Source organism: Maylandia zebra, linkage group LG7 (assembly GCF_041146795.1).
Source record: "Maylandia zebra isolate NMK-2024a linkage group LG7, Mzebra_GT3a, whole genome shotgun sequence".
Lineage (NCBI taxonomy): Eukaryota > Metazoa > Chordata > Actinopteri > Cichliformes > Cichlidae > Maylandia > Maylandia zebra.
The window spans coordinates 14,170,711-14,190,411 of NC_135173.1; the positions used below are offsets into that span (position 1 = coordinate 14,170,711).

Below are 19,701 nucleotides of genomic sequence, written 5' to 3' on the forward strand. Positions count from 1 at the left end.
GGACTTTACGCGCACACAAAAGCCTGATGGTGATACCACCGGTGACAGAAAACAGCAGCCATCCACCCCGGAGGAGCTGTTTTCTGGCCCCAGCTGCAGCTATGAGACGAGGAGACCAACTGTAGGAGACGTGGACACTGATGCACCTTTATCATCAGCTCTGCAGCTGACTGAAGGTAAGACCCGGTGTTTTTAACTGCAGCCAGTTTTGTTGATACACTTGCGAAAAACTCATGAAACTTGCCAGAGAGGAAGTTTGTGGTAATTCAGCTTGTGAACATCTTTTTTTTTTTCTCTATCTCTTTGTGTACACATACGTGTTCACTCCCATGCTGCACAGTTACATTTTATCTCTAAATCCTTATTCACAATTGTCACAATGGCCATGTTCTGATATTTACAAAGCCTGTGTAACTGCCATTCTCAACCTTTTTAACCAGACATAATGTTTCACAACAGATGCCCTGCCCTAATTAGCCAGAAATGTTCTTTTCATTTGTAATCCTCATTATACACTGTTATGCTGCTCAGACGCTGTTGTGCAAGTTGTAGTTTAAAGCCTGTAATACTAGTGAAGAACAAAGAGGACCCTTTTTTCTGTGCTGTGTTACGGTGTTAAGGCTTTCCCAAGAGCAAGGTGAAAGTAGCTCTAATTCAGTAAACGAATACCTTACAGCAAGCTGCAACTTGTAGTAAACATTTTCATCACTGCGCTCACAAACCAACTCATCTTTGTGTGCAGGAAGAGTACTCCTGGGGAGGCACAACAACTGGCATTACTGGAGCATATCGAAGAGGCTGTTTTACATATCTGTTTTACATATTAAGGAGCTACATCAATGAGGACGCCCGGCATGGCGGTATTCAAGCAAGAGAACGTGGAGGATTTTTATGAAATTGGAGAAACACTGGGAAGGTGAGGATTTGTTCACGATTAGTTTTTATGAAGGATGTCAATGAGAGGTTATTTGATCCCCACCTCTTAGAAGATGATCCTTCACAGTTTGTGTGAGTCAGAGGGTGAGTCAGTTTCCCTTGCAAGTGCTTGATCCGGTGGTGGTCCTGTGTATGTAGGTATGCAAACAGCTGGCCTGTCTAAGCTTGAACTGGGGAGTGTCGTTGGGTTAAAGTGGGCTGAATTTTACAGCTAGAGATAACATACCAAAGCTAAACGCACTCGAAGAAAAGAAAACAGCCCTGTTTGGGGGTCAGATTTGTCAGTCCAGGAACGCAAATGAATTGTGAGCGATTTGCTTTGCATGGTCTGACTGTGGGGCGGTGGACCAGGGTGTCGAAGTGCTGCGAATAAACCCCGTAAAGAGCAGACGTGAAGGAAACTGAGGAAATAAGTTACAGGAAGTTGGTAGATTACAATATGGATTGAGGAAGCTACGCCAATTTTGCACGGAAGGACAGCTTGGGCATGTGCACCACTCGATAACAGATTGAGCGGGTGTAAAAGCAAAGCATCTGACCTGTAGCCTTTCACCATTAATCCCAATATGCACTGTGTCCCAGTCTTTGTTGGGACATAGCTGCTTTGACACACCCTGATCCAGACCTGCTGTTGAAATGACTCCTTCAAAACTATAAAAAAAATAACCCAAACAAAAAACAGAAGAGGAAGACTTTTCAGCAAAGGCCTCGTGTAGCATGAAAAGTTCAAATGTATAAATATGAAATATTTTTACAGTAATCAGGCTTTGAGTAAAGCACTCACGTCTGATGGTTAAAAATAATGATTCACGAACAGTTAGCTGATCAATAAAATGAATAAATTATCTAATACTTTACGTAGTTTGCAAAGTAAATAGATTGTAAGCACCGTTTAAAACAAAAAAAGTACTGTTTGCACAGAGGCAACTCAAAAGCTGCTCATATCACCACAGACTAGTAGATGATTTATTAGGTTACATCAAGTAACCTAATAAATAAACCTAAGAAATTCCTTTAAAAGACTTTTAAAAACTTATATAAAAAAAAAAAAGCTGAAATACCCTTTAAACCCCTGCAAGACATGGCAGACATGGGAATGTGTTGCTCAAAGCTGAGCTGGTTTTCATGAGAAAACCTTTGCCTGAAAAGCAAAGGGGACTCTGCTGTGGGCTGAGTGCATGTTTAACATCAGCATGTTGAAAATATGTGACCCTTTAAGCTACTGTGGTTAAAAGCCCTGGTTAGCTTTCTGAGTAACCAAACCTGTTACATTTTATCTTTCTGCAAAAGACTTTTCACTCACACTCACAGTTTTCTGGTGAGCCTCGGGGGACGTGTTTTAGCCCACTCACAGTTTTGACAGCCTCACGGGTTCAGAGCCCTCCACTCACATACCTCAGTGGAACTGTTACTCAATTGTCCTTTAAGAGTGTGGGGAAATTTGGCGGAGGGAGGCAAAAACTGTGTGACGTATTTGAGATGTCCTGTGCTGTGGTACTGTTGCACCATTTCTGGAAATTGAATTAATCATGTTGACAGGTTTCAATGTCTCACAGCCCCGAAAAGCAGTACTGAGTGACTGTTTCCACTAATGACACAGAGTTTTGGGTAAACCTGTCAGCCCTTTGACATGCGGGGCATGCTGTGACAAGTGTACCTTTCTTTCCATTCGACTGATGACACTTATGACATCATACAGTACAAAGTGTTAAAGTCCGAACCAAAAGATGCCTTTAACAGGAAGCGGTGAGCTGTAACTGAGCATCAAGGTAAGGCTGAGAAAAAGGTCTTCATCTGAGATGCTGGACCCTGTTTACAAGTGAGCTTGTGTCCTTGTTGGCTCATAACAACTGATAGCTTTTAGTAGATAAGTAGTGCGTAGTGAGTCAGTGTCAAGAAACTACCATCTGTTAAACCCGCCCTCCCCCTCCAAAAACATGCAGACTTTCCCCAAAATTTGAATGCTGAATTTACTTTACACCATGGTTTCACTCTGACTTCCTGAATGCTTTCATGTTGACTTCTAATGGTAATCCCTTGACTTTTCGTCTAGCACCACCGTGTCTTTATTGCTATGTATGAAAGGTACAGCGAGTGACGTGATCCCAGGGTGAACTGTATGACTCTAACGATGCCTTAAATTGAATCTGGTCAGTTTGTTAATGTGTGGCTTCTTACAAAATACCTGCAGAAACTCACAAGACACCTATACTCTGTCTTGACGGTGAGATGGATATTTAAACATTAGTTATACTGACAGGAACAGCAGCATGTTTGTCACTGCTTAAGTTGACATTGAGGTGAAAACTCATCTGTCCATTAACACAGGTTCACAGAGTTTTTGCTCTCCAATCTGTAAACACTGCAGGAGCATCTTCCTGATATGCAAAATATTTTTCCAGTATCTATGTGGGTTCATTTAGGAGAAAATGATTCGGACTAACCATTTTACAAGTTTTCTTTATGGAATATCCAGAGGGCAGTGATGCAAATTTTAGGTTGCGGTGCTCGAACAATAAATGCGTTGAAGTGAAAAGAGCCCACAGGGCAGGCACACAGCTGTTTCAGATTACCAAAAAGTACTAGAATTTCTGTCTCTATAGCTTCGAAACATTCCTGCTGTTGTGTAAGTTGGGGAAATAAAGAGAGAAGGGAGTTTATTTGCTGCAGCCTAACTGAAGGACCTCCATGTTGACCTTTTGGACATCCCCCAGAGTTCCAATACTGACAGAAATTGTCCCATTACAAACAACACTAATGCCTCACAGATGCCGGTGTGTGCGTGTGTGGCTGGACTTAAATACCAGTGGGAATCTAGAGATTACTTTAGGGCTTAAATGCGGAAAGATTTCACTTACAGCGTAAAAAGCAGAAAATGTGGGAGACAAATTGGGTTTTCAAGCACCGGTAGAATTTTAAAAGTTGGAGCTGCGTCCCGGCAGCCCTCAATGGCATTTGATTAGTTGCCTGGTTAGGAACAGCTTTCTGGGTCAACAGCGAATCTGGCGCTCTTCGTCATCCTGGTGGTTGCTCAGTTGAGAAACATGTTTAAATATTGGGTTGGCACCACTTGTCGGAGCATTCCTTCAACCTTGGCTGTGGCTAATGACCTTCAGCTGTTGGAAGTGGAAATTCTGCGGAGAGATGGCACTTTCAGCCCCGCTGGCCGGCTTAGGGCTAAGACAGACGGCACGCCTGGCCTTTTGTGGAATACCACCTCCCCCAGCATCTCTTTCCGCTGTTACTCTGCACTTCGTAGCAATGCTGGAGTAAAGCCCCTCTGCTGACATTTGTGTTGGGTGCTTTTTCACACATGAACTACAACTATCATCTCAAGGGCTTTTTCTATTTGCCATTAGTTATCAGGCAAATCAAGGGGACTGCTCATGCCCCAGTGATGGATCAGTTCCTCCCCTTGGGGTAATTGATGGATGTTTTTGCAAGTGGAATTCACTGAGTGACTTCCCCACCTCTTCAGTTAACACATTATCATCTCTAACAGGGAGGACTCGAGGGTGGAGACGTCCTGTGAATAGATCAGGCAGAGGGAGGATTTGAGATTCCATGAAGCTGTGCTTTATCACTCCACCCGCTCTCTTTTTATTTTCCTTTTAAGGAATGTGCGTGGGATTCTTTGTGGATTATTGCCTTAACGTATGTTTCCCCACTCTCTCTTTTTCCCCCCTGCAGTCTCTGCTGGGACATGTTCACACATGAATTAAATGATCTCAATAATAACTTCAAGGACTTTAGGCTTTTAATGTGTTTCCAGAACCTGAAAGCTATAGGAAATGCATCAAATCAATCTAAAGTTAAAGATTCCCTTGTCTTATTAGACGCACAGGTGAAACAACCACATGTAGTTCAGTGCAAATCCCCTTGCATCAAGCACTGCAGCACTTTAAAGAAACTCATACGCTTGTTTTTTTTCCCCTTGTGTATCAGAGATGTTCAGTTTTTTTGTTGAAGTGCTGCTGTATCAGACTGCGTCATATTTGTTTAAAGGTTTTAGACTTAATCTCTTCATTGAGGTTGTAATTGAAAGTCTGGGTTTATGTGGTCCCGCATTTACATAATTTTACATTGTTATTTTTGAGCATGTTTCATAAGAGGCTTAGCATAGTCAATGTAACAGCAGGTGTGATCACAGAGCACCGGACAGGGCGTGCCACAAAAACATGAAAACTGGCTCAACCATCTCGCACCGATGTAGGGTTACAGAGTCAGTAGCTGGTTTAAAACCACAAAGATAGGATTTAATCCCTTAATTTGTTTCTGGGTGCACATTGTAAACACCCTGAAAATACAAGTGTGAACTGTAGTGTGTTGTGGGTGTACAGATCTTCCTTGCACACCTCCTTTCTGCCCTTCTTTCTTTTCCACTCCTGCAGTTCAAGCGGGGGCTCTCACTCACCAACAGCAGAAGAAATGTGGCAGGTAAAGCAAGACTCTGTTTCAGTCTGGCTATTCTTAGCCCTCTAGACACAGATTGGACAGCCTCTCACAGCCACTCTGGAATTTCTGTGTGGACAGTTATGTCCAAAATTCATGAAATGCCTGCCAATTATTGTCTTTCCCCCTCTTTGGGAATTTTTCCCTCCACATTGTCACAATGTGTCTGTGCTTCAAACATGAAAATTCTTCGGTCCTCAAGCTTTAATGTGTTTTACCCAACCATTCCCTCCTATTCAGTAAAACTCTTGCCAGTTCTGTCACCACATAAGCCCTTGTATGTCGTTGTGGCATCACGCAGAAGGATGAGAAGCTTGTGTTCACAATAGGGTGGGCAGGTCATCCCCCAGCAACAGGAAACAACAAAGCAGCAGTAGTATGACAGCAAGCTTACTCAAGTGCTGGTCTGATATTAAAGCCACAGAAATTCCCCTCATATGGAAAATGGTCTCATATTTCTTGTTCAATCTGTCAGTAGGCAAGTTATGAGTGTTATGATTTATGTTAGGGATGAGTGAAATCAAAGGAATATATTCCACCAACTGGAGTCAGTACTGAAGCTCATTAATAATAAGATGCCATTAAAGATGTCGTAAGCTCATGTCTGACTATCACTTCTAACTAACATTCAAAACAAGAACGCAGTGATTCACTGAACAATATTGTCAAAGACACACCTCTGTTGTGATTTGCTTTTCTTTCAGTGGAGTAAACACTTGAGCTTGCTCCACTAAACTTGACAGGAAGTTAAAAGGAGTAGGAGGACAGAGGCTCTCTCAGCACCACCAGATTGTCTCATTGTCTCGCCAGGAAACAGGAAGTGATGGACCATACCGCAATTTTTCAGTCATCTGTGTACCACAGCTTCCTCACCAATATCCTGTGGCTAAATGCAAAGAATGTTATTAGTTCTATTCCTTTAAAAAAAAAAAAAAAAAAAAAAGATGGTAGATACTACAAATCCTGATGCACGTAAATCAGTTGTCACGTTGAATGATAATGGGTGTAACAAGAAGAGTGTTCAGAGATCACATCCTCCACCAAGATGCAGGATGTTACTGCTTTTCCCGTGCTCTGTATGCTCTCTTGGCACTTTTTGTGGTGATTGCTTCTCTTTTGTCTGCAGTGGGCAGTTTGCGATTGTCAAGCGATGCATAGAGAAGAGCACAGGCAATAAGTACGCGGCCAAGTTCATCAAGAAGCGCCTGAGCGGGGCCAGCAGACGGGGTGTGAAAAGAGAGGAGATTGCGAGGGAAGTGGACATCCTGCAGCAGCTCCAGCATCCCAACATTGTAGCGCTCCACGATGTTTACGAGAACCGGACAGATGTTGTGCTTATCCTCGAACTGTGAGTCACCACAAGATTCTGCAATGCATTGCAATATCCACACAGTCACAACAATAAAGTTTTATCATGCTTTACTTCTTGAAAACTCCAAACATCTATGTACAATAGATAAGAGCCTGCATAACATAAAATGTGTTTTATTGGGATTGAAAAGTTATGTCAGTGCAGTCTTTTGAATGTTTGGCAGGAATACTGTAAAACTGCAAAAGTCCACTCATCTGTGAGTTTATTTCTGTTTGTTGAAGCTGTGTTTGCTGAAAACCATTTGCCCCTGATCATGTCTGCCAGAAAGAACCAAATGTCTCTTGCAAAGTCAATAATGCTTGTGCTGAAAAGAGGCCAAAAAGGGCCCCCGTCTGGGGTCGCTGAGTGCCGAGAAACATGGCAGGCCTGATTAGGACTAATTGAAAAACTCAAACAAAAAATATGACTAATGGCTGCAGAATAACACACTGTCCTTCATTCTCATTTTCTCTGTATGAATGGTAGAGAACATTGTGCTTATGGGCCAAGGTTTCATACCATTTTTTCAGTTATGTTTATGGAAAAATACATTGGCCCATAAGTAGGGCAAATGGACTAAAAACAGAAGCAAGTTGGCACCACAGACAAACATATCTCAGGCATCCAGGGCTTGTGCATCAAATTTCCTGAGAACACACTTTAGATAAAAATGCTAGCAAGGGCTTGCTCCAGATTGTCTGAGCCCACAGTCACCGAGTGTCAGTTTGTGTGTGTTTGTGCGTATTGCAGGGTCTCTGGAGGAGAGCTGTTTGACTTCTTAGCTCAAAAGGAGAGCCTCAGTGAGGAGGAGGCCACTCAGTTTATCAAGCAGGTCCTACATGGAGTGCAGTTCCTCCACTCCAAGAAGATTGCACATTTTGATCTAAAGGTAAACGTGCTTCTCCTGTGCTGCGCATCTTAAACTGCATTTGTTTTCTGTGAAACAGTTAAACTCTTTACCTCCATAGCAACTGTATTACTACGCACAAGCAATGCCATAAAGACCTTATGTATATGTATCTATCTATCTATAGCAGGTGTTTAATGTACGTACTGCACAGTTCTGCTATTCTGATTCACACATCCTTCCTGTTGTTTGTGGCCACCATCCAAACTCTCAGATACCGACACTTCAAAGTTATCTCTTTAGTTTCAGAGCTGTATCGCCCACGTTTCTATCTGAAAGTCGCTATCCTGTCTGATTTTTTTTCTAGCTGTGCATCTACGTTCCCAAGGTCTATTTTCATCAGATCAGTCAGCTATAACACCCATTAACCCTCCTGTTTAACCCCATTTTGACTTGGAATTTTACTTGAGAAATTCTTATCCCCCTTTTTGATTAAAATAAAGCTTCAGAACAGCTAAATAAACACAAGCCAACCCCAGCACCATAACCCTTCAAAGTCAATGTGAATGGTTCTTGATTTGCAGGCCTATTATATTGCACAGAGCCAAAGGGCAGCGCTGGGAAACAGGGAGCCCCTTTGACAAGTTTCCACAAGAGGCCACATCTTACTAATTGAATGCAGAACTGGGTGATAGTGTTCCTTTTTTGTTGTTGTTCCCTTTATGCCCCATATGAATCTGGTGAGCATATAACAGTAGAAATGTAAGAATGGCTCATTGTGAGTCCTCTTCACTGATGATGCTTTTGTGTTGATAACTGAAGGTGGATTAGGTACGCAAAATAACAACGCACTAGGTGTTTGAGTCATTCATGCCTGAAGCCTTGATTTTCAGTTCACACTGACACACCTTTACACTAATTAGCGTGATTAATTGTTTTTCTCTAATGCTTCCACAAAAGGAGGATTTCTCCAGGTAATTTGTTGCTTTTGTCTGTATTACTGAGCCTTGCTATTAGTGGAAATGTGCTGACATACATGCTTTGTTTCTTTATTTGCATTGGTGCAGCCTGAAAACATAATGCTGCTGGACAGGGATGCCACCTTACCCCGCATCAAAATAATAGACTTTGGACTAGCACACAAAATACAAGATGGGACGGATTTCAAAAACATTTTTGGCACCCCTGAATTTGTTGGTAAGTTTTTCTTTCTTTTCTTTTTTCTTTTTTATTGAGCTTGACGATTTTAATGAGATGCTTGATGTTTGGCCAGACGCTGTTTGTGATGTTGAGTGTGTGTTGTCTATTTTCAGCTCCAGAGATAGTCAACTATGAGCAACTGGGCTTGGAAGCAGACATGTGGTAAGAGCTTTTAATTACCTCTGACTCTGCTGACATCTGCACAACAGGTTGCAGTGCATAACTTTGGATTAATCTTGCGCCTTTTTTTGCAGGAGCATCGGCGTCATCACATATATACTGTAAGTTGAGATTCACAACGTCTGGGAATTTTAATGTATCTACGATTATCGACTGAGTCACGCATGCAAACGTTTGTGCTGTTGTTTCAGTTTGAGCGGCGCGTCACCTTTCCTCGGTGACACAAAGCAGGAAACGTTAGCAAACATCTCAGCGGTGAACTACGAATTTGATGAAGAGTTCTTCAGCAGTACCAGTGAGCTGGCCAAGAACTTTATCAGAGGGCTCCTGGAAAAGGAAACGAGGTAAAAGAGGAAAAAAGAAGAAGAAAGAAATTAGGTTACTAACAAATAGGTCAAGGCCAAAGGTCAGGTTTGAAATTTCATTACAAAGCCCAGTACCAGGCGGGGCTATGCTTTATAAAATCCTAATGAAGTGCACTCCTGACCCACATGAGAATAAACAGCCAGCCAGCCAGTAAGGATATATTTCTGCTGCACGGTGTGATATATAAAACCAGAAAAGAAAACTATTACAAAATGTTGCAAAAACACTTTCTTTGTAAAATGTGATCCTCTTCTTACTTTCTGACATGTGTTTCCATTTAAGCGTTTACGTGCACCTTCGGGAAACTGAATATTTCTGTGGAAGTTTGGTCTCGCTGTAATCCTTAGAGTCACCGTCTGCTGCACGACTGACCTACGTGCCCTGTCTGATGGAGTTGTTCTGGCATATTTACACAGCTGCATTTTCTCTTTTAGAAAACGGATGACAATAGAAGATGCACTGAATCATCCTTGGATTAAGGTATGGACATGATTTATGCAGTAGTGTTGCATGGTTTGTATAACCTGTGACTGTTGTCAGCACTTCATTCCCCCCTGCCCCCCCTTCTACGAGGAGTAAAATCTATTGCAGCTAATGTCAAAGGTAACATACGGGGTAGCAGGATCTTTTTTTTTTTTTTTCCAGTGTTCACTCCCACTAACTGTGTACTTGTCCTGGATAGATGTTTCCATACTGTCCCACAGTTAAAGTATGTATATTGTTCCTGTTTGGGAATTTTTGTTTTTCCCTTCACATCTCACACTCATCTCATCCATCTTCACGCCATCTGCAATATTCCTTTTGTCTACAAAGTCAGTGGTCTGACTCTTGCAATATCTCGCTAATTGTATTTTAATGGAATGGAAACTTAACATTGTGCTGTGGTGAAGCCGTCTACCTCCCACTCAGGCTGATGAAATGCATGTGAGTGGTGTTTTGCTGTGAAGTCCTCATCCTGTTTTGATGCAAGCATGGATCCGGGAAACCTTACACGCTCACCAGGAATGTTTGCTGTTTTTTGGCACCCCTTATCAGCCGTGGCTTTCGCTCTGGGGTCACACACTAATCCTCCAGTGCCACGTCTGCTGGGATTTTTCACTGCTATACGTGTTTTCGAGATGCAACAATAAGACATCCTCTCACTCAGTCTCCCTCCCCCACCCCTACCCTTCTGTCTGAAGTCCTGCGGCCACATGGAGGAGGACAGCGCTGCCTCTGAGAAGAAAGCAAAGCAGTTGAAGACAAAACTACTTAAAGAGTACACTATCCAGTCGCACTCCAGCATGTCCCAAAACAACACATATGCCAACTTTGAGCGTTTTGCCCATGTATTGGAAGACATCGGATTAATGGAGACGGGATTGTCCGAGGTGGCGGAAGCTTACCGCACCCTGCAGGGTGACATAGAAGCACTGCTCTCCATTCACAATGACAAGGAAGCTTGGTACAAGGAGGAGCGGGACACCGCAAAGAAACAGCTCTCGCAAGCCTGCCACGAGTTTCGCAAAGTGGAGGCCACCAGGAAGCTGGTGCAAGAAGACATGAAGGCAGTAGATGTTTGTCTGGAGAGCATCAGCAAGAGGTACAACCACAGGCAGGGCCAACTGGATGCTCTGAGGCAGGAGCTGAACTCTGAGCTCCAGTGGCTCCAGGATCTGATGGGCTCTTTGCATCCTGAGGGAACCAGTGGTAGCATCCATAACAGAAGTCTGAGCACACATGTAAAGAAAGCAATGGAGGACCTGCTGCATCTGACTTGTGAAGGAGAAGTCTGCTCTGAGGCTGAACAGCCCCTCACTGAGTCTGGCTGACATAAACCATTGAAAAATCTTCTAAGAGTCAACAATTTTTCTTTCTTTCTTTCTTTTTTTTTTTAAATTGCACTCTTTAAATTTTATTTATTTGTAGATTTTCTTTATTGTTTAAACAAAAAAGATAAAGAGTTAAAGGAGAAGATGGTTATATCAGTTAATAAAGCTAGCCTGGCTTTGTCCGAAGGTTAAACAAACATAAACACACATTATAAACACTATTTTCTGCATGTTCTCCCTCTCCCTCCGTGAGTACCCTCCAGGTTCGTCCCACAGTCCAAATACATGCACATGTACATGTAATTCTAAACTGGCTGAAGGTGCCACTGTGAGCGTTAATAGTTGTCTCTCTCTCAGTGTTAGCCTTGCGACAGGCTGATGACCTGTCCTGAGTATACCCCGCTTCTGCTGGGATAGATTCCAGTCCCCTGAACTGAATGAAGAAAATGGATGGACATTATCAATTATAGAAATCTTAGTGCATTAGGTTTTGCCATTATTTTAAACAAATATCTACATTCTGGGAGGAGACCGTAAGGCAGACCTAAATCATTCCGGAGAGATTATATCTCTTAGGTATTTTGGAATGCCTCAGGTTCCTACAGAAACCCCCATTGAACCCTAACCCCCAGGTGACTAGAGAGAGGGGGTTTTGCCTCTGCTCATGGACTGCTGCCCCGAGCGTTGACATCTCTTTTGTTGACTTTTGACAGAGTCGGCCTGCCTTTTTTCTTTAGTAGGCCAAAGATAAGCTGAGCTTTAATTTCTTACTGGCTCTGGAATGCTTTTTAAATGACAGACAAGTATTGATCTTAACAGCAGGTACAGCAGCAAACATGATTAGTCCTTTAACTGGGATAAGTGGCACAATATTTTATTTTATTTATTTATTTATTTATTTTTGTGACACATGGATTTATTAAACTACGTTTATTTATTAATTTGGTGTTTTCTGCCTGAGCATTTAGCAGATTATTTTAGCTGATTTAGTAAAACTAAATGAAACAAATGTACTGTGCAGTGGTTCTCTCAGTGGAGTGAACGATAAGTTCAAATGTTTTTTTATTGACTGATCTAAGTTTTTTTTAATTGCAATTTTCTTTTTTATTGAAATAATAATTAATCCTATTTAATACTCCATTTGTAAATGATAGTGTTTTAAAAGAAAGGATCTTTTTTATGGATTTTAATGTGCTCTATTGCTGAAGGTTGAGTTATTTATTTCAAAAGTATTTTCTATTTCTTTCTTTGAGATGTTTTTGCGCTAACCATAAAAACAACATCTATGATAAGATCTTATCTATCTAAAAATTTCTCACTTCCTTTGCCAGTATTAGCGTCTGAACACTCAGCACTCTTTTGTCTTTGTGCGCTGACATTTTACACTTTTGTCAACCATGAAATAAATCTTAATTAGAAATTATGACTCTTTTTTTTTCTTTTTTTTTTTTTAAATTTCTGTCATTCATGATCTGAAATGTCTTCATGGTATAGCTGATTATATTAGACAAGCACATGCGCACAGCTGACGTGAGGGACAGTTCTGCTTTCTGACATCTCACTGTGTTTCTGCAGCCTCTGAACCCCAGACAGGCCTTGGTGAAGAGACTATCAGTGGTCAACTTGGAGAACTTCAAGAGACAGTATGCTCGACGCAGGTGGAAGGTAAAATGCAGCCTTGGTACCAACTTGGACTATTACTTAAAGGAAGATTGCATTAAAAAAAATTGCACATGTCTTGCTTTGTAACCCATTTCTTTTTACTTTTGTCGGTTTCAATAGCTGTCATTCAGAATTGTGGCTCTGTGCAACCACCTAACACGAATCATGAAGAACCATAAGAATGAGAAGCTGCCTGAGGAGGACGGGGTAGGTTGCCGTGCAATGGTTTACATTAAACTGACACACATTGAGCTGCTCTCATTTATATTGCTTCAACCAACAGCTGGTTAGTTTAACTTTGCAAATACATTCCCCAGATACTTTATTGGGTACATCTTGTTAGTGCCAGATTAAACCCTTTTGACTTCTGGACTGCCTTAATTCTTGATGGCAGAGATTCAGAAAGGTTTTGGTCCATGTCGACGTGATTGCATCACACACTTGCTGCAGATTTATTGGCTGCAGATCCATGATGTGAATCTCCCGTTCCACTACATTCCAAAGGTGCTCTATTGGACTGAGATCTGGTGATTGTGGAGGGCATTTGAGTACAATGAAGTCATTAAGTTCATAAAGGTAGTTTAGGATGATTTGACCTTTGTGACATGGCAGCCATGAGGAGATGGGTACTCTGTGGAGATGGACATGATCAGCAACAATAATAAAGCGGGCTGTGGTTTTTTTTTTGTTTTTTTTTAAACGATGCACATTTGAAACTAAATTGTGCAAAAAAGTTATCCCTACATCATTAAACTACCAGCCTAAACTGATAAATCCGTGCATGCATGGATCTGTGCTTTCATGTTCTTTACTCTAAATTCTGATTCTACTATCTGAATGTCGCAGCAGAAATCTGGACTTAACAATGGGCAATGATATTTCAATCTTCTGTTGTACAATTTTGGCGAGTCTATGTTTCCTGGTCAATAGGAAACATTTTTTTTCTGGCCATTCTCTGTAATTCCTAGAGATGGTTGTGCAGGAAGAATCTCAGCAGTTTCTGAAATACTCAGACTAGTTCTCTGGTAACAACAATCATACTACATTCAACATCACTTAAATGACCTTTCTTCCCCATTCTGATGCTCCTGTTGAACTTCAGCAGGTCGTCTTGAGCATGTCTACATGCCAAAATGCATTGCACCATACTGCCATGTGGCTGGCTGATTAGATATTTACTTAATAAGCAGGTGCACTTACTAATGTGGTGATGAGTTTCTTTTATTGTACACTATTTCCACAGCATTTACAGATGTAGATGTCTAACTATTTCTCTGGGAGTATCTTTACAACAGACATTGTGTTCCACAGTGTTGCAGTGTAGCAAGCACAGTTTTATCCTGCTATATGCTGCTGGAGCTAAAAAAAAAAAAATAAAAAAATAAAAAAATAGAGAGAGATATGTAAAAGAATGCTTAGTCTTTGAGCTGTCTCCAGTTGTGGAGACTCACAATCACCACAAACAGTAACTATGTTACAACTGTTTCCTAACTGGGATGTGTTGGTCTTGTCAGAGGAATTGTGAAAGCGACCAAGAAGAAGAAACTATGAAGAGGAGACCAAGGACCAGAAAGAGAAGCAGCACTTCCTGAGAGCAACCCTCAGAGTGTCCGTCAGACATGCAGAACAGTGACTTTGCACCTTTATTTAGGGCATGCTCTGCAACTGTTATACGCCACTAAGCATAGTTACAATATATTTTGACATGACAGCAGTAAAAGTAGATTTTTTTTTAGAGTTTAAGGCAACTTCTTCATTCTGAATCAGCACAACTTCTGCTGTATGTCGGACATCGTTCCGGCATGTTTAAACATGTGCTAATCTTGCACTAGTAGCTATAGCTTGATTGCTGTTGACAGGAACTGTTGTGTATGTTAGCATATATGTGAGCATATATATATGTGTATGCTATAGACAGCTTCTGTCTAAAAAGTTCTCAAGCTGTTGTTTGGCACAGTATTGATACAGATTGATTGATATATATTTTAACAGATGTTAGCATCCAGAGTGTTAAATTAAAGGGTTTAGCGCTGCAGGATAACAACATGACAGCAGATCTTCAAATGTTTACGTGTTGTGCTTAACGATGTTTTATCATTAACTGTTAACCTCAAGATATAAGCCCCTAAAGCATCTGTATACTATATGTTTACATAGGATATTTTAATTTGTGCAAATTTTTCTGAGACTGTAACTGTGTTTCATTGACGAGTTCACTGACTGCATGTATCTACGGTATGCCTAATATGTGAATCTAATTCTGCAGTTTTAAATGGAATTGATAAGTCTTGCAATACTTTCATGTATTTATAAATAGATATACATCATGTCTTAAGTTCACTTTTGCCTGTATCTTAGCCTTCAGTGTTTTCAAGAAGCATTTTACTTTCTTTAAATGTGTATAAAGTGTAAATTGAGAATGTGTTAAATAAATTAATGAACCTTGTTACTTTGACCGTTTTTATGAAACCAGAACTTGTTGATTTGATCTATTTTCTTAACGCTGTGGAAGGGACTGGTGCCTGTCTGGGCTGGTGCTTTGCATAAGGTAGGTTACACCCTGCACAGGTCACCAGCCTACAGGGCTTACACAGAGAGACACACAAGCCTTCATGATCACATCCATACCTACAGCCAATTAACATAACATGCATCCCTTTAGACTGTGGGAAGAAACTGTGTGCACAGAGACAACATGAAGTTCAAACCCACATCCTCCTTGTTGTGAGGCATCAGTGACAACTACACCCTGAGTCCTGGATATTAAACTCTCACCATCTCCTTTCTTTTAAGGCCAAGCAAAGTGTAAAATGATTTTCCTACACAGTGAAAGTGTGATTGTGTCTAGATGACCCAGAAATCCCAACCATAAATATGCCAAACACACTAAAGTAAAAAAAAAAATACAAAGCAGCTCTTGACGAGGAATAATAATCTCAATATCAGTGTGTTATCCACCTACTTTGTTGGCCGCTGCCATTTCTTCTGGCCACTGCTTGGTTATTTAGCCTCACAACAGTGGCGCTGTTTGGACTCAGCTGAGCTGAAAGAGATTGAAGGGATAATTTGGCCTGACCTACACAATTTGGGCCAGCTCAACACAAATACTGAGAAAGGTGTCATAATCAACAAGTGGGTCAGTCTGAAAACAGTGTGCCTTCTTGTCCTTCTCTATAGCAGCACAAAATATTTAGATTCACATTTAATTCGCTATGTCAGACAAAACTCCTGTAGTCTGTTTCCATGTTAGCACATCTCCTGTTATTGTTTAATGACAGCCTGTGAGTTACTGGCCTTTGATGAGACGAGAGAAAACATTTAGTGCACGTTTGGGTCACTCGTCTCTATTCGCCCTGATGACACAAGCTGGTGACTGTAAATATTCCTGCCATGTCTCACTGAAATAAGAGCTGAGTCTTTTGTAGACAGTGATATGACATGCTTTCCAGTCAGCCGTTACAGTGAGGTCTGCATCTCATGTAAGAGAGCCACGGCTGGTATGGTGGGATCAGTTCTGTGGGATCATGGAATTCCAGCCGACTCACGTTGGTATGATCCGGTTGATGATCCATTCACACAGACAAATAAGGTGGGCTGTCAGCTCAAAGTGTGTCCTTCAGGGTGTCTTTGGAACAGTGCTTGACTCAGAGATGTGTCAGTGTTAGCACATGATGAGCATAATAGGCCCTTTTCAGCTACCCAGCCATTCTGACATGGAAACACAGGTGTAATTATTTACATCATGACCCTGTTCCACTTAAATGGGTCAGGCCCCTGGTGCTACTGTGGCCCATTATTGGTATTCTTATTATTTTTAATGGAACATGAATGCTGCTGCTGGTGAGCTGTAGATAAATAATTTACCATTAAAAAACTGTGTCTGCGATGTTGAGGCCATTGCCTGCAGCAAAAAAGTGATATGCTGTGCTTTTCTTTTACTATGGTGCCATCTAGTGGGCATAACAAAAACTACAACCATATACCCTGAAATAAATAGTTACAAGAAATTATTTTAGGGGAAAAGTAAAAAGAAATCAATTAAACTAAAGAAAACCATGCATATACAGTATTGAGTAAAAGGTTTTGTTTTAATTATTTTTTTCATTCTCTTCTTTGTGCCTTTTATTTATTTGTTTCTTTGTTAAGCCACTTAACACTGACCTATTAATCATTTAAGCAAAGAAGCAACCAAACTCAAGGGATGACTTGTGTTTTCCGTATGTCTACACAAAAAGAGGACTTAGCAAAATTGTAAAATTGTATTTTAAATTGTAGCTCTATGCATTTTGTTACAAGCAGCCTGTCACAAAAACATTGCTTGATCCCATTTCTTGAGCTCATTCTACAAAAAATGCCAAAGATAACACAGTATTTTTTGCAAGGTGATTCCCAAAGAGAATTTAACTGAGAATGTGGCATATTTCATATGCTCATATGGCATAGTGTGTAGTCTGCTCTTAAAAAAATGTGACAACTGGACAAGTGTAAGGCAAAAGAAGAAGTGGCCTGCCACGGCTGATGAACAGTATCTAAAAGTTATGTCCTTAAGAAATAGGAAATGATTTAGCAAAGATCTGACACAGGATCTGAGCATCCGGCCCTTCAGTTGAAAGTACTGTCAGATTTTTATTCACCACACAACACTGCCTGGAAAGCATCTGATTGGCAACAGCCTGGTTTTTCACACGCTATCATTCGTGGATTGGCCTCCCCAGAACCAGGAACTCACCATTATCGAAACAGTGTGGGATCATCTCAACAGACAACTGAACAAAAAGCTGCCAACATCAAAAGAAACACTCTTTAAGAAGCCTGGAAAACTATTCCTGAAGACTACTTAAGATATTCATGCATCAGGAATTTTTTAAAAATGAGTTTATTTTGTAAATTAGACATCAAAAAAGCACACAGGCATTTAAACAAGCTACATAAAAATCATATCAAGTGATAGGTTGGTGCCTAAAAAGCATTTACATATCAGATAAAACAAAATACTACAGCTTTATTGAAACTAACATGTTTTCTTATTCTTTATATCTGCTCTATGATATATTACAGCTAGTTTTGTTATAGGAACGAAGCGATGCGCTGACTCATGTAAATTATGGTCTATCTTATTTTCCTTGATGCACCTGATGCTTTGTGGTCAGTGCGCATCAGAAGATCTGATGGCAGAGGCCGTGTAGCTGTGGAGACAGACCTGAGGGCATTAATCATGAATGCCAGCCTCTCACTTTATCTGTGTGATCATTAGGCCGTACTTTACTGATGATCACTCTCTGGAAATGAGCTCCTGGAGGCTGCTTTCATTATTCATACCTACAAGAGCACAGTCTGCCCCCTATTCTTGGAAATGAGACTTAATGGGTGGGTGAGTGTGTGGGTGGTTGTGCTCTTGATATGTCACTGGGTGGCATATCAGTGATCTCATCTCTCTCACTGCTTCATCTTTAGCGATGTGCATCACAGGTACATTTGCAATTAGACCACAGGGAGGTGACAAGTGTTGCTCATTGCGATACCGAGAATGACAAGTCTTCCCCTTTAAGGAAATTTGATTGGCTGACCTTTTCATCAAAGTTAGTATGCTTTGCACCTGGACAAACAACTGTGGCTCACACAAATATCTATCATCATGTTGCTTTTTTTGTTTTTGCCAAAGGCATGTTATTATGTTCTTAATACAAATTACACGTTCCACCTTTCTACATATCCACAATGATTATCCTAACCCACTTTAACAAGTCGATTCAAGCCTCCCGTGAAGTTAAAATAGACGTCTGATTGTGTGAAGTGGTTGTTGAAAGTGTTGTGAACCTTTATATATGAAAGTATTCCCAAAGGCACGCTGCTATAAGGAACACTTTGCCTCCTGTCACGTGTAGATGTCTGGAAACAGATCAGAATATGAAACTAAAGGACTTCCCAGATTATACTTCACATATTTCAAGTAAGTCTATACAGGAATCAGTTCTTCTCCTCAGCTACAAGACTAAGTGCAGACAATTAGCTGGCAATATGTGGATGATGGTGGTGGTGTCAGGGCGCGATGATGTTTTGCTCACATAATTAGTCTCTGAGGCCTTGTGTTGAAAAAACAACAGACTTGTCACCATAGCTATCATTCCTGCATCAAATGTTTAAGTATCACATTTATGAGCCCAATCATTTCTGCTGCCAGCATGCACTGAAAGTGTTCATAGAAGAGCGTCCTTGATAACTACAGTTTTTGTGATGAAGCTTTCACATTATGTTTAGTCTTTTAAACGTTTTGTTTTCTGAAGATGTATTTCAGCATTTTGCTGCTGATGTTTGAAATATTTAAAAAAAAAAGGTGCTGCTGGTAAAACCCACGCGGAATGGCGGTGGTGCTGCTCGAACATTGGTTTTTTTTTTTCTGAAAGGGCTAAGGATAACCTTCTGGAGACAGGAAAATCAATAGCGCTGTACTGAATTGCAGAGACCCCTGGTGTCTGCATCGATGTACTTGGTGGTCATTTGGCTCTGGAGACCAGAATGTTCCCAGTGCAATATCAGTAAAAAAAAAAGCAAAAACAGCATCTGACTTCATACTATACCGTATCACTTAACTGTGAAATCAAACGTAACAACAAACCATACACCAAATTCAATTTCAGGTTGCGTAGTGGAAGATGAGACAAGAAGTTCATATTAAACTGCACATGGAGGGTTGATAAGCAAACCGAGGACTGCGGAGGAGCAGCCATGGATTGTCGCAGCTCTTTCACCATTTGTATAACCTGCTCTTCTAATAATTGGACGGGGGATATTTTGGGTTCACGGGTCTCTTAATTAAAAGCGCTCAGCCCTCTGACAGATGAGACCATTATTTCTGTGGAGTGTGAATGAATCAGCCGCAATTCATAATAACATAA

The 19,701-nt window shown here is 41.0% G+C and overlaps 1 protein-coding gene across 2 annotated transcripts; it reads left to right on the forward strand.

Annotated features, from left to right (window-relative positions):
- The first annotated feature begins 13 nt into the window (after window positions 1-13).
- On the forward strand, window positions 14-15,251 carry dapk2b (death-associated protein kinase 2b). Of its 2 annotated transcripts, XM_004553117.4 has the most exons (12): window positions 25-176; window positions 743-916; window positions 6,515-6,736; window positions 7,490-7,628; window positions 8,654-8,783; window positions 8,900-8,948; window positions 9,041-9,067; window positions 9,158-9,310; window positions 9,767-9,812; window positions 12,719-12,808; window positions 12,926-13,012; window positions 14,320-15,251. In XM_004553117.4, the coding sequence occupies exons 2-12, from the start codon at window positions 840-842 to the stop codon at window positions 14,395-14,397; spliced, it is 1,098 nt and encodes a 365-aa protein (XP_004553174.1). In that variant the 5' UTR covers window positions 25-176; window positions 743-839; the 3' UTR covers window positions 14,398-15,251. The 2 variants fall into 2 exon arrangements, with proteins under 2 accessions (XP_076741918.1, XP_004553174.1); XM_076885803.1 differs by lacking the exons at window positions 12,719-12,808; window positions 12,926-13,012; window positions 14,320-15,251 and adding an exon at window positions 10,514-12,711 and having other exon boundaries at window positions 14-176.
- The last annotated feature ends 4,450 nt before the right edge of the window (window positions 15,252-19,701 follow it).